A 12243-nucleotide genomic window follows, 5' to 3' on the forward strand; every position below is an offset into this window, starting at 1 on the left:
TCGATTTCAACATGACAACTTGTACTTCTCATTGTTGCAACAGGTCCACCTGTATGCTTATTTAAATGACTTGTTTTTCCCCTTCCCCTCCACAAATTATACCCACATCAAATACAATGAAAGCAGGGGTTATACTGTGGGGGAGAGACATACAAAGCAACAAAGAGCTAATCTTATAAATGTGTTATAAACAATTATATGAAAGAAAAAAACCATTTGAATACATACCTTATGGTTTATTTTCCTAACATCACCTTATCTGACCTTTTCTGCTTGACTCAGACATATACTAGATATTGCAAACAAGGGAAACCATGGGACCTATGTTTCTTGGGGCTTGGCTTACTTCACTTAATATAATTTTTTCCAAGTCTTTCTATTTCCTAACAAATGGGGCAATGTCATTTCACTGTTCTTAACATCCCATCCTCCATGTATTTTCTTCCTGTTAAAAGTTACAAAACTCCTATAGCTTTGATGGAGGTGTGGTTCAGTGGTAGAGTACCTGCCTAGCAAGCAATGAGGCCTTGAGATCAAACCCCCATATTAGGAAAAACAAAGAAACAGACAAACAAACAAAGAAAACAAAATGAAAGCAATCAGAAACTCTCCACTTCAACTTTCAGTTTCTTGTGAAATTACCTTTCTGACTGGGATATGGTGTTCTTACAAGATAGATAAGGAAACTGAATGTGGGGAAAATATTAATATATTGTGGAAGGGTTCATTTTGTTAGAAAATTTGTATCATTCTCATGTAAGAAAATATTCACATTATGGAATCAAATGCTGAGGTATTTGAAGTTGTGTGTCATGATATCTGGAATTTGTTTTAATTGACTTGAAAAAATCTGGAAAATTAAATAATGTTAGACCTTAGGTAAAGGTATGATTCCACTTTTCTGTACTTTTGGAATATTGTGTATATATAGAAAGTTTTTATTTCTTTTCACCTTTTCTAATTTTTCTTTTGATGACATTTTTAGGAAGAAATACTTGTATTTCCTTCATGCTTTTTAAAAACTGTTTGCTTTCCAAGTTGCTGTTTTCCCAATGTTGCTTATCTCAACTCTAATTAATCTCCCTTCCTGGCTTTTCTTGTAAAGAAATGCAGTATTCAGAAAGTAAAGACTAAGAACAAAAAATGCTTTACTTTTAAAATTATGGCAAAGTCCCAAATTTGTTCTATACTTTTGTGTGTGTATGGCTGTCTAGGGGCATGATCTCAGGGTCTGGGTGCTGTCCCTGAGCTTTTCTGCTCAAGGCTAGTGCTGTACCACTTAAGATACATCTCCACTTCCAATTTTATGCTGGTTAATTGAAGATAAAAGAGTATCATGGACTTTTCCATTGGGGGCTAGAGTGAACTATGTTTCTAGGATCTCAATCAGGGGTGTAGCTAGGATTATAGACATGAACCACAGTTGCCCAGGTGTTTTATGCTTTCTTAAAAGAGTTTCCTATTTTAGAAAAATCCTGTTCAAGGTCACTACCCACCTTATTCATCCACTCTTAAGAGGTCATTTGTGATCCAATTCATTCTTATTTACTTGCTAGCAAGGGGAAAGTGAGAGTGGGGGGGGGGATGGAGAGGGGATAGGTGAGGAGCAGAGTTGAAAGATGATAACATTGTCCATTCAGTGAAGTAGACACCTTCAAAAAATTTAATTGAAGAGAAATGGCAACCTACCCAGGACTCATATGTTCTCTATGATGTTTAGGACATGCTTATATGAAAAACTTCCATGGTTTTATCTGAGACTCAAGTCTAGCTCAGCTTTCCACATTTTTATTTAGTAAATGTGATGACTTTGGTTTAGAAAGAAGAGAGGAGACAAAATAGAAGATTAGTACAATGTAGCATTTAAATTTTGGAATACTACAGACATTTTAGTATCTTTTCAGAATATTTCATCCTACTCCTTACATCTCTCCTCATTTGTAAAATCAGAAGCATCTGAACATAGGTTAGTAGTGGAGCACTTGACTAGTGTAAGCAAAGCCCTGGGTTTCCTGGAAACAAAACACACACACACACACATATATATATATATATATATATATAAACTCACATAAGAGGACACAGAAGTTTTGCTTAAATCACAAATTACATTTCTATAAACTTATCCAAAGTTTAATATATATTAATTTTATTTTATTTATTCATTTTTTTTGTCAGTCATGGGCCCTGAACTCTGGGTCTTGGCACTGTCCCTGAGCTTTTCAGCTCAAGGCTAATGCTCTACCACTTGAGCCACAGCACCACTTCCGGCTTTTTCTGCTTTTGTGGTGCTGAGGAATGGAACCCAGGGCCTCATGCATGCAAGGCAAGCACTCTACCACTGAGCCACCTACCCAGACCACTAAATTGATATTAAAGGACCATAAATAAATCAGAATTAGCCAAACAATACTATGCAAAAATTCCCAAATTTAAGTTTGTTTTATTAATGAGTAAAATATATATTCAAAAATGTCATAGACAATGACTTTAATATTGATACACCTTTTGGTAAAGTTGCTACTTATTACTATTTAATATTATAATCTTTAAATTTAGTAAATGTGATAAATTATTAATTGGCAGATTAGTATTTACCTCAGTTTCTTCTAATGTTGGCCTGATTCTAGACACAAAGGAAGAAAAGAGGTGAGCAGAACCTGCAGGAAGATGGAAGAGAATATGAACTGAAGTAGTGGACAAACAATAGGTCTAAAACTATTCAGAGGAATAGAATTTCTAGAAAGATGTTAGCAAAACTATATACTACTTACAGTTCTAAGATAATTAATATTATTCCTTTGTAAGCAATTATTTTAATAGGAGTTATTATTTCGGTAACTTTTAGGAGTCAGATGGCAAAACATTATGAGATGCATATAATTATCCAGATGATAGTAAAATTATTTTTTACCTTCAACTAGATACCTAAAGAACAAGGATATGATTTATTTTTTGTACTGGTTCCTCCAAAAATGTTTGAACCATAGTTTAAATATTTCTTTCTGATATAAACTGTGTGAAAGATATTGAACTAGACTGTGATCTTTGCTTACTGGGAAAAAATTATAGTTAGAATTTGACTCAAAATGTCTTTGAGAATTTTGGTGTCTTTTGAGACAAGATTGTTAAGATTTTGTAAAGTGAGCTGAAGAAGCTTTAATTTCGTGCTATGATTTGAATGTTTATACTTCGTTGTATTTCATTCATTGAAATCTTAACTTCCAAGGTGATGGGGTGTTTGAGGGAAGTGACTGAGTGATAAGAACAGAGCCTTCATGAAAGAAATGAGTATCCTTATAAAATAGGCCCAAGGAAGCTCATTAACCTTTTCTGCCATATGATCATAACATCCAGGAGATGCTGCTCACTACATACCCAATCTTCTATCACCACACCATCCTATTCTTCCAAATATCCAAAACTGTGAGAAATAAATTGCTTCTGAGTCATTCAGATGTGCTTTTTTTTTTTAGCAGTCTAAAGAGACTAAGACATTCCATTCAGAAGACAGATCAATCTTAAAAAATCAATAGTTTTAGTATTCATAACATCCAAACAAAAAATTGAAGTTGGTGGCATGTGCAGCATGAAATGTTGTTGTTCAACACTATCCTACACTTTACTGTTCTTTTCCAATTTTAAAATAAAATACAATTTCAAACTGATGCATATATGACATGTATTACCTTTTTGTTGTTGGTCATGGGGATTGCACTCATGGCCTGGGCACTGTCCTGGAGCTTTTTCCCCTCAAGGTTAGCATTCTACCACTTTGAGCCACAGCACCACTTCCAGCTTTTTCTGAGTAGTGCTTTGCATATAACAGTCTCATAGACTTTCCTGCCTGGATTGACTTTGAACCACAATCTTCAGATCTCAGCCTCCTGAGTAGCTAGGATTACAGGTGTGAGCCATGGTGCCTTGTATTATCTTTCTTTGTTAGTAGCAAGTAAATGTATATAGATTGTACAATAATTTTTGAAGAATCTTGATATTTTATATTAATATCAATTGTATCCAGTTTAATTCCATAAATTTTATTGTGTACAGTTTTTTGTTTGGTGCCACTTCTGGAGTTTGAACTCAGCACCTGGATGCTCTTGTGTTTATGTGCCTTAGTGTTTTTAAGCTTTTGTGCTCAAGTCTAACACTCTACCTCTTGAGACATAGCTCCACTTCTGACCTTTTGGTGGCTACTTGGAGATCAGAATCTCATAGACTTTTCTGCTTGTGCTAGCTTCAAACTATGACCCTCAAATCAAGAGGTTATCAGTAGCCATGAGTTTGGGTGAAAGCAGACAGTGTTGCAGTACACAAATCAAGATAATGGCTCTGAGGAAAGGGAGTCCTTATTAGTCTCATCAATGCTGTCCAGAGGTTGATTAAGGAAGGTATGTACATATGACCATATACATGATGCTAATTGAAATGAACTCCTAAACATGAAAACAACAGATTTTTGTTATTTTGTGTTTTTCTCTTTTTTGTTTGTGGACCTTGTTGTCACAAATGTACTGTATCTGGTTCTTTCTATTTTTTTTTTTCATTTTCTTTTTCCATTGGTTTATCCCTGGCAATCACTGTCTTTGATTCTGGTAACCTCCGCCTTGTATATATATTTATCTGATTAGGGGAAGGGAAGGGGAATAACAAAATGCTGAAAGATGGACAAAGGATGGCCCATTGCAAAAATGATACTCACAAGACACTATGTCGGAAATGAACTTTACAACTTCAGGAGGGGGTGGAGAGTGGGAGGGAAGGGCTAGTGGGAGAACAACAAAAGAGTGGGTAACAATGCTCAACAAGAAATGTACTCATAGCCAGGCAGTGGTGGCTCCTGCCTGTAATCCTAGCTACTCAGGAGGCTGAGATCTGAGGATCATGGTTCAAAGCCAGCTCTGGCAGGAAAGTCCGTGAAACTCTTATCTTCAATAACCACCAGAAAACTGGAAGGGCGCTGTAGTTCAAGTGGTAGAGTTCTAGCCTTGAGCTGAAGAGCTCATTACCTTACTCATGTAACTGTAACCTCTCTGTACAACATCTTTACAATAAAATTGTTAAAAAATTTAAAAAATTTACTCAAGAGAATCAAATGCTTGTTGGCCCATTTCAAAGTTATTTGTGATAAACACATATATAAATCCTTCCATTAGATTTCTATTTTCTTTCTACCTTTTTCTCTCTCCATATTTGGCACATACCCTAGTTGGTGTTGTTAAACCGAGAGTAGTTATAACATAATGCTTTATCCCTACATATATCAACAAGGAACATAGACATTCTTCATAAATACAACTAACTGTAACACTCAAGAAATTTAAAACTGAAACTGTAGCTTATGCTTATAATTCTCGATTATACTTGATATATTTATCAAAGACAATACATTGCTTTAAATTCTAACATCTCGTTTTCTTTTAGTCTATAACAATTTCTTATTATCCTTTTTAAAAAAAGTGTTCCATTGTTTCATAACCATGGCCAGCACCAACTGTGGCCACACATTTTTTTATCACCTAAAAAAATCATACTAATTTCAGAATGCTGTGTTTGTCATTTTTGAAAAAGACTTAGGATTGTGAAATTTTCTCCGACAAGGTTCAGGTGATCAGGTGCCTACAATGAAAAAGTTTTCAGGGTAGTTATGCCTAAATTATGATCAAGCAGGACTGTACGTGCTGCGGAAAAAAGAGAAATGGACATGAAGCGTAATTATAATTTAGCTGGTAAGAAGGGAAGTGAGGAAAGGGCAATGTTGGTAGAGAATGCAATTATTTTACTGTCTATATAAAATCAGCATCAAATAGTATTCAAATAAGTAACATAAGAAACACAGCTATTAAGTGAGCTGTTACAATGTCTGCCTGAAAACCTAGTTGTTTTTTTAAGGACGGGGTAAAATATGGAAGATCAATCCTGTACACAAAACTGTTTTATGAATACCATTGCTAGGTGAACAGTGAAACTATATATATATATATATATATATATATATATTGATTTACTAAGTCCTTAACCATAAATTTGACTTTATGTCAGTTCTTCTTAGAGGAACACCCACATTTTCCTAAGTATCAGAGTCCCTACCAAAACAGGACAGGAATTGGGTAGGCCAATTAACAGCTGGAACCCTTAAGTGACTAATAAAAAGTTATTAAGCACATAAATGGCAGAACTGAGAAACAGCATTCTTATGCTTTCATTGTCTGAGCTGGACAGAATGTGCCTCAAAACATACCACATACTTAATTACATTACCTGCCCAGCAGACAGACTAGGGACTAGTGGACATTTCTATTTCAAGTATCCTATTTTGCATGAAACTCAAGTTTGACATAAATATCCATCTGGAAAGCATAAATTCTTGAAGGATATGCCTTCAGTAAAAAATTTTAGGGTAAGAAGGCATAAGGCGACTGACAGAAATTTGTCATCATTTACTTCTGATAATTCCAGGCACAAAATAGAAACATTTCTGAATGTGAGAAAGCATAGAATCAACTCTGTATTTACCACTACTGTAGGAGCAACACAGCAGTTTCAATGGATTTGGTTTTTAGTATGTTTGATTTTTTTTAAAACTGTTGTCAGTCGCTTTCCCGATTTCAGCCACGCTCTTCTCATTGTTGGCATACAGAAAAGCCATTGATTTTTGAGGGTTAATTTTATACCTGCTATTTTGCCTGTGGGATTATTTAAATACAAGATCATGTCCTCGGCAAAGAGGGAGAGTTTTACTACATCTTTCCCTATTTGAATCCCTTTTATGTTTGCATCTTGTCTTATTGCTGTAGCTAGGCATTCTAATACTAAATTGAAGAGAAGTGCGAAGAGTGGACATCCTTGTCTCATTCCTGAGTTTAGAGGAAATGGCTTTAGTTTTTCACCATTAAGTATAATGCTGGCTGTAGGTTTGTCATATACAGCCTTTATTGTATTGAGGAATGTTCCCTGGATTCCTAGTTTTTCCAGAGCCATCATCATAAAAGGGTGTGGGATCTTGTCAAATGCTTTTTCCTCATCTATTAAGATAACAATGTGGTTCTTATCCTTGCTCTTGTTGATGTGATGAATTAATTGATTTGCATATGTTCAACCACCTTTGCATGCCTGAAGTGAATCCTGTTTGATCGTGGTATATGATTTTTTGGATGAATTGTTGAAGTCTATTGGCCAAAATGTTGTTAAGAAGTTTTGCATCAATGTTCATCAAAGAAATGGTTCTATAGTTCTCTTTCTTTGACGAGTCCCTGCCTGGTTTTGGGATGAGGGTTATGATGGCTTCATAGAATGAGTTTGGTAGTGAACTTTCTCTTTCAATTTCATTGAAGAGTTGGAGGAGTATTGGTGTGAGCTCTGCTTTGAAGGCCTTGTAGAATTCCGCTGTAAATCCATCTGGTCCTGTTTTCTTGGTTGGGAGGTCTCTTATTGCTGTTTCTATTTCAATGCTTGATATGGGCCTCCACCGTGAGCCATTCTTTGAGCATTCACATGAATTGGAGACTATATGTGCTCTATTTATACTTTCAGGAAGTGATATAAGATTTTTTTTAAAAAAAAACAAGTATTATGTTCTTGAACTCTGAAAATGATTTTTCTTTCATTTGTTAAACTCTCTTAAGGCTGGGATGTAGTGCAGTGGTACAGTGCTTGCAGGCACATAAGAAACCTTGTTTGATATTTGATTCCCAGCACTGTGAGAAACAAACAAGATATCTAGTCCCAGAAAATAGGTGAACTAGAACTATTTAAGGCACAGTCTATGGTATTTAAATCAACATCCTTTCTGAATTACTGAATTGGCTTCACAAAATGATCCCAAGCTCAACAATATCTACACCTGTGTGTAGCTTCAAGTTACATTAGACCAACGTCATTTTCTTAAGTACTCACATTAGGTTTAATTCAGTAACACTTTCAACCTTGAAAAAGCTGGCTGGCCTAAATTGGAACTGGATCCGTTACAATGAGCTCCATAGAGGACCAATACACAGGCTCCAAGTGCTCTCTAGTGGCTGATCAATGGAATAGCCAAATGTAATTTCAAATGCAGAATAAACAGGTGCATCCAAACTTATTGGCCAGTCATTTTTATTTCTATTTACTTAAGATAATTTATTCAGAAGCTTTAAGGCATTGATAACTAAAAGACAAATGGGATATAATTCATGTCATTGATGAATGAAGGGAAAAGTGACTACAAATAGCTTCAACCCTTCCTGATAAGTGCTATTATAGTGTTATTTCTATGAAGTTAGCTGTCATCTTTATTTTTGTAGGTTTTTCATGGCAACTACTAACTAGATTCTTTTAAGAAATAAAAGCAGCTATTTCCACCTAAGAATAATTCCTATATTCATAGAAAATTAGAAAACACATGCAGACTGAGTTCTTGTTAGGCTAACGTAAATCCAGTTAACTTTCTTTTATGATTATTCTATTAGTATTTAAGGCTTTTTAAATTCCTGCCAGGTCTGCAATATCAGATCTACTCTCTAGATATGGAAACTTGAGGTAGAGTCAGTCCTACCTGTTAATTCAGCATCATTGAGGAGATTAGAACCCCAATAATGTGACTGTAATTAAGTTTTCTTGGTAGAATGACCCAGTGGCTTTTCTTTGATTTCTAATGGTAAACATTAAGGATTTTATGAAGTCACTAACATGGAGGATCCTTTCACAAGGGTCTCTCTCTCTCTCTCTCTCTCTCACACACACACAGAGGCTCATTGCCAACATGGCCTACAGAGCAGCTGTCACAGGTCTCTCATTTTTTTAATCAAGTTATGAAAAGTCCCATATCCAATTACTAATCCCTAGCATCACCCAGTCCCTGGTTTGGCACTGTTCAACCAAATGATACTTGTACTGCCAGAGCAAAGTGATTACATGAATAATTTAGCAGAGCGTTCTTTAATCCTATGAGAAGCTTATACTGATCCTAATTATACCCACACAGTACAGTCATGTAACTGTATTCAGTGTCCACTTCTGAGTGTGAATGGGTGCAATTGTTAAAGACTATATTCATAGTTCAATTAAGTCAATGATTAAGAGTCAAGATGTTCTGAAGAAGTTGATTTATTTTCAAGGAATTAATGGTTCTAGATGCAAACTACAAACTATTTCTAGGATGTCACAGAAACCTCAAAGTGGAGATGGAAGAGGTCTCAACATGACCACTTTAAGTTTATGCTCTTTAATACTAAATTGCTATGAAGTATTTTCATTTAGCTATTGTTTTTCTATTTCAAAAGTATCCTAACATGTTTTCATTTTCATATATCTTTTGGGCTATTAAGAGGGACAGAAAAACTTTGGCTTGTTTCCATATACAGAATTATGAAATAAGAACTATTAATTCTAATAATGAAATCTGTTAAAAGGGGCAGGAAGGTAAGTGTAGAAATAGATTATTACAGTTACGTGTGGAGATATTGCAGTGAAACCCTCTTGTATAATATATACTCATAGAAAGGCCTATTATTTCTGACATTTAAGATGCTTTCCTTTTTAATAATGGGAACTACGTACCATATCATATATTAACACTGCTTTATGAAACAAAAATACTTCTGGGTAGGATTTTTTGATTATGTGTGTGTGCGTCGTGGGCTCAAAACATAGCATAATCCCAGTTTGTCCTGCCATGTTTGTGAAATAGTAAACCAAAAATTAATATGAAACTGTCCCTCAATTAAATCCCATTTATTGCTACCTGTTCTCATGTCCTACGTGTCTTTCACTTAACTCTTCCCTTTCTTGTTCATTCAGAAATAGGCATCAAACAGAAAGTCTTTTCCTCCTTTCCAGGAAATGCATATAATAGTTCAAGAACTATTATAAAGACAAATGCACAGCTGAGTTGTTTCTTATAGAAAAAAAAGAGCAGGGGTTGCATTGTACTTATAAATCAACAGCATGTCAAATGGCAACCCCTTTGTAGAACTACTCAAACATAGAAATATAAAATAAAAAATGGATTACCAGTGGGGAATCTAAATCGCAGGAGTTTCAGAATGTCTTGACAATTCAGTTTCAGGGTAAGTAGAAGAGGGAAGGCCTCTCCACGTTGACGGGTTCTCAAAAATATTAACGGATGGAACAACTAGGTACCTTGGGACCAGAGCAATAAGTAGTTACTTTTAGGTCTAAGCATTACATAAACACAGAATTTTATCCTACACTGATGTATTTCAAGTAAGGAATAAAATGCTCACACTTGAATTTTAGTAAGGCCATACAGGCAACAGTGTGGAAGCAATACCAGAAGAGGCACACAATTAGAGCAAGGAAATATTAGGAGGCTACAGAAATCATCTGGACTAGTTAAGGGGAGACAATTTACAGCCTTGCTATTCTCAAAACAGTCCTCTATCAGCAGCAGCACACACATAAACTAGACTGTCTTCAGAATTACAGGATCTTGTGCCATTATCTCTTACCTTCAGAAACAGCATTTCAGAAGTGTCTTGGGAAATCTGTATGTCTAAGAGGTACTATTCAGAGAAAGACAGCAGAGGTGATTACTAGGGAAGAATATAATCACTATTTTAGTTACAGTCAATTTGAGGTGTTTGTGGATTATCTATGGAAGCTGATCCACAAATGAGTACATACAGTTGAGGCTAGAAATAAGTCTTGCTTAGACACAGAGGTTAGCATTTATCAACCTGTTGGTATTTGAAACCATGGTCTGACCCATTTCCTGGATGTGCCCAGGGAAAGTACATCCAGTTAAGTCAGGCAGAGAACTCAGAAGAGAGCCCTAAAAACATTATTACTTAAAAGTCACATACAGTAACAGGTATTGGTATTCCACAAGAAACAGAAGGAACTTCCTTTGGTAGGAAGAAACAATATGAGGACTGGGGTGAGAGTTCCAAGTGGCAGGATAGTCAACATTCTCACTTTGCAGCAGAGGTCACATAAGAACAGACAGAGTCCATTGGATTTAGCAATCCTGATGGCATAGTAAAGCTAATGGATGAAGATTAATTCCCAGTGAGTTCTTTCTTGACCTTAGTATGTGGGGATGCAATTTACAGATTCTGCTTTCAAAGTTCAGATGAGTAGAGTATTGTGAGAGGAGCTTGGTGGGCAGTCAGCTTGCAAATGTTCTCTCTTCTACTAGATGGCAAATTCTTTGAAGCATAAGGAAGGCACAGAAAGATGAGTAAAACCCAGTCCTAACCCTCAGAGTTTGTAACAAATATGAAAAAATAATACCATAGTACAAGATGGGATATTACAATTTATAAAATAGAATGGGGATTCACAAGAGGAATACACCATATGTAGACAATCAGGAAAGGCTGTTACCTCCTGCTGTTAGCACAGATAATTGCACATACTAAATACTTATATTAATTGCTCATTGTTTCTCTCAACAATCCAGTGAATTAGTAATAAAGACAGAGTCCCATTTATTCCAAAATCCAAGCAAACTTCAAACTTATTCATGAGATATTTATTAAAATAACACATTTAGGGAAAAAAATCAATACAATGTATACATCATTACTGAAAACTGTATACCATCATACAAAAAAGGATTTTGTTTTGGGAGACTGAGTTCTAATTTATGGCAAGTTTTCAGACATAAAACCACAGAACAACACAATCTAATTAAACCTTAAAGACTGGCATGCTGAGCAAGGAATGTTCTTATTCTTTGTAGGAGTTCCTTCTTTACACTGTCAGGTACCAGGGCTGAAATATAAAAATAAAACCATCAGAGCAAGAATATTCTAATTAATACATGCCAATTTAAGACCTGGCATACCATTCAGAGGAATTTCAGATAGCCACCATAGTTGAATAAAAAGAAAGTGGATATACACAAAATTTAAAAAGTGAGGGGAGGAGTGAACTGGAAAGGATGGGAGAGAATGTTGAAAGGGGTGCCACTGATTACGATGCACTGTATTCACAAACTTCTTTGTTAAATGGCAACTCCTTCGTACTTCTTAACAGTAATATAAAAATGTATATAAAAAGTGAAAAGCAAAGATATTTGAAAAAGGGTGCATGTTTGCAATTTCTTATTTTAATTATTTAATACTTAAATACATCACACATTGAAGAGAAGACAAGTTTTAAACAAGGTGTGCAGAGCACCATTTAAAAATACGCAGGCTTAACGCATTTATAAGATTATTTCTTTGTTGCTTTGTATGTCCCTCCCCAACAGTATAACCCCTGCTTTCACTGTATTTGATGTCGGTATAATTTGTG

At 35.4% G+C, this 12243-nt stretch overlaps 2 protein-coding genes across 3 annotated transcripts in view; both read right to left on the reverse strand.

Annotated features, from left to right (window-relative positions):
- The window catches only part of Pkhd1l1 (polycystic kidney and hepatic disease 1 (autosomal recessive)-like 1), a 153502-nt gene that overhangs the window by 140690 nt on the left and 569 nt on the right, over positions 1–12243 (reverse strand). The gene's annotated exons all lie outside the window — the stretch shown is intronic.
- Eny2 (enhancer of yellow 2 homolog (Drosophila)) overlaps positions 10665–12243 on the reverse strand; it is a 16972-nt gene continuing 15393 nt past the window's right edge. For both annotated transcript variants that reach the window (XM_013012474.1, XM_013012473.1), the window contains exon 5: positions 10665–11718. In XM_013012474.1, coding sequence (XP_012867928.1) covers positions 11642–11718 — 77 coding nt within the window. In that variant the 3' untranslated portion in view covers positions 10665–11641. The remainder of the gene's footprint in view (positions 11719–12243) is intronic.

The sequence above is a fragment of the Dipodomys ordii genome, unplaced genomic scaffold, assembly GCF_000151885.1.
Source record: "Dipodomys ordii isolate 6190 unplaced genomic scaffold, Dord_2.0 Scaffold17, whole genome shotgun sequence".
Lineage (NCBI taxonomy): Eukaryota > Metazoa > Chordata > Mammalia > Rodentia > Heteromyidae > Dipodomys > Dipodomys ordii.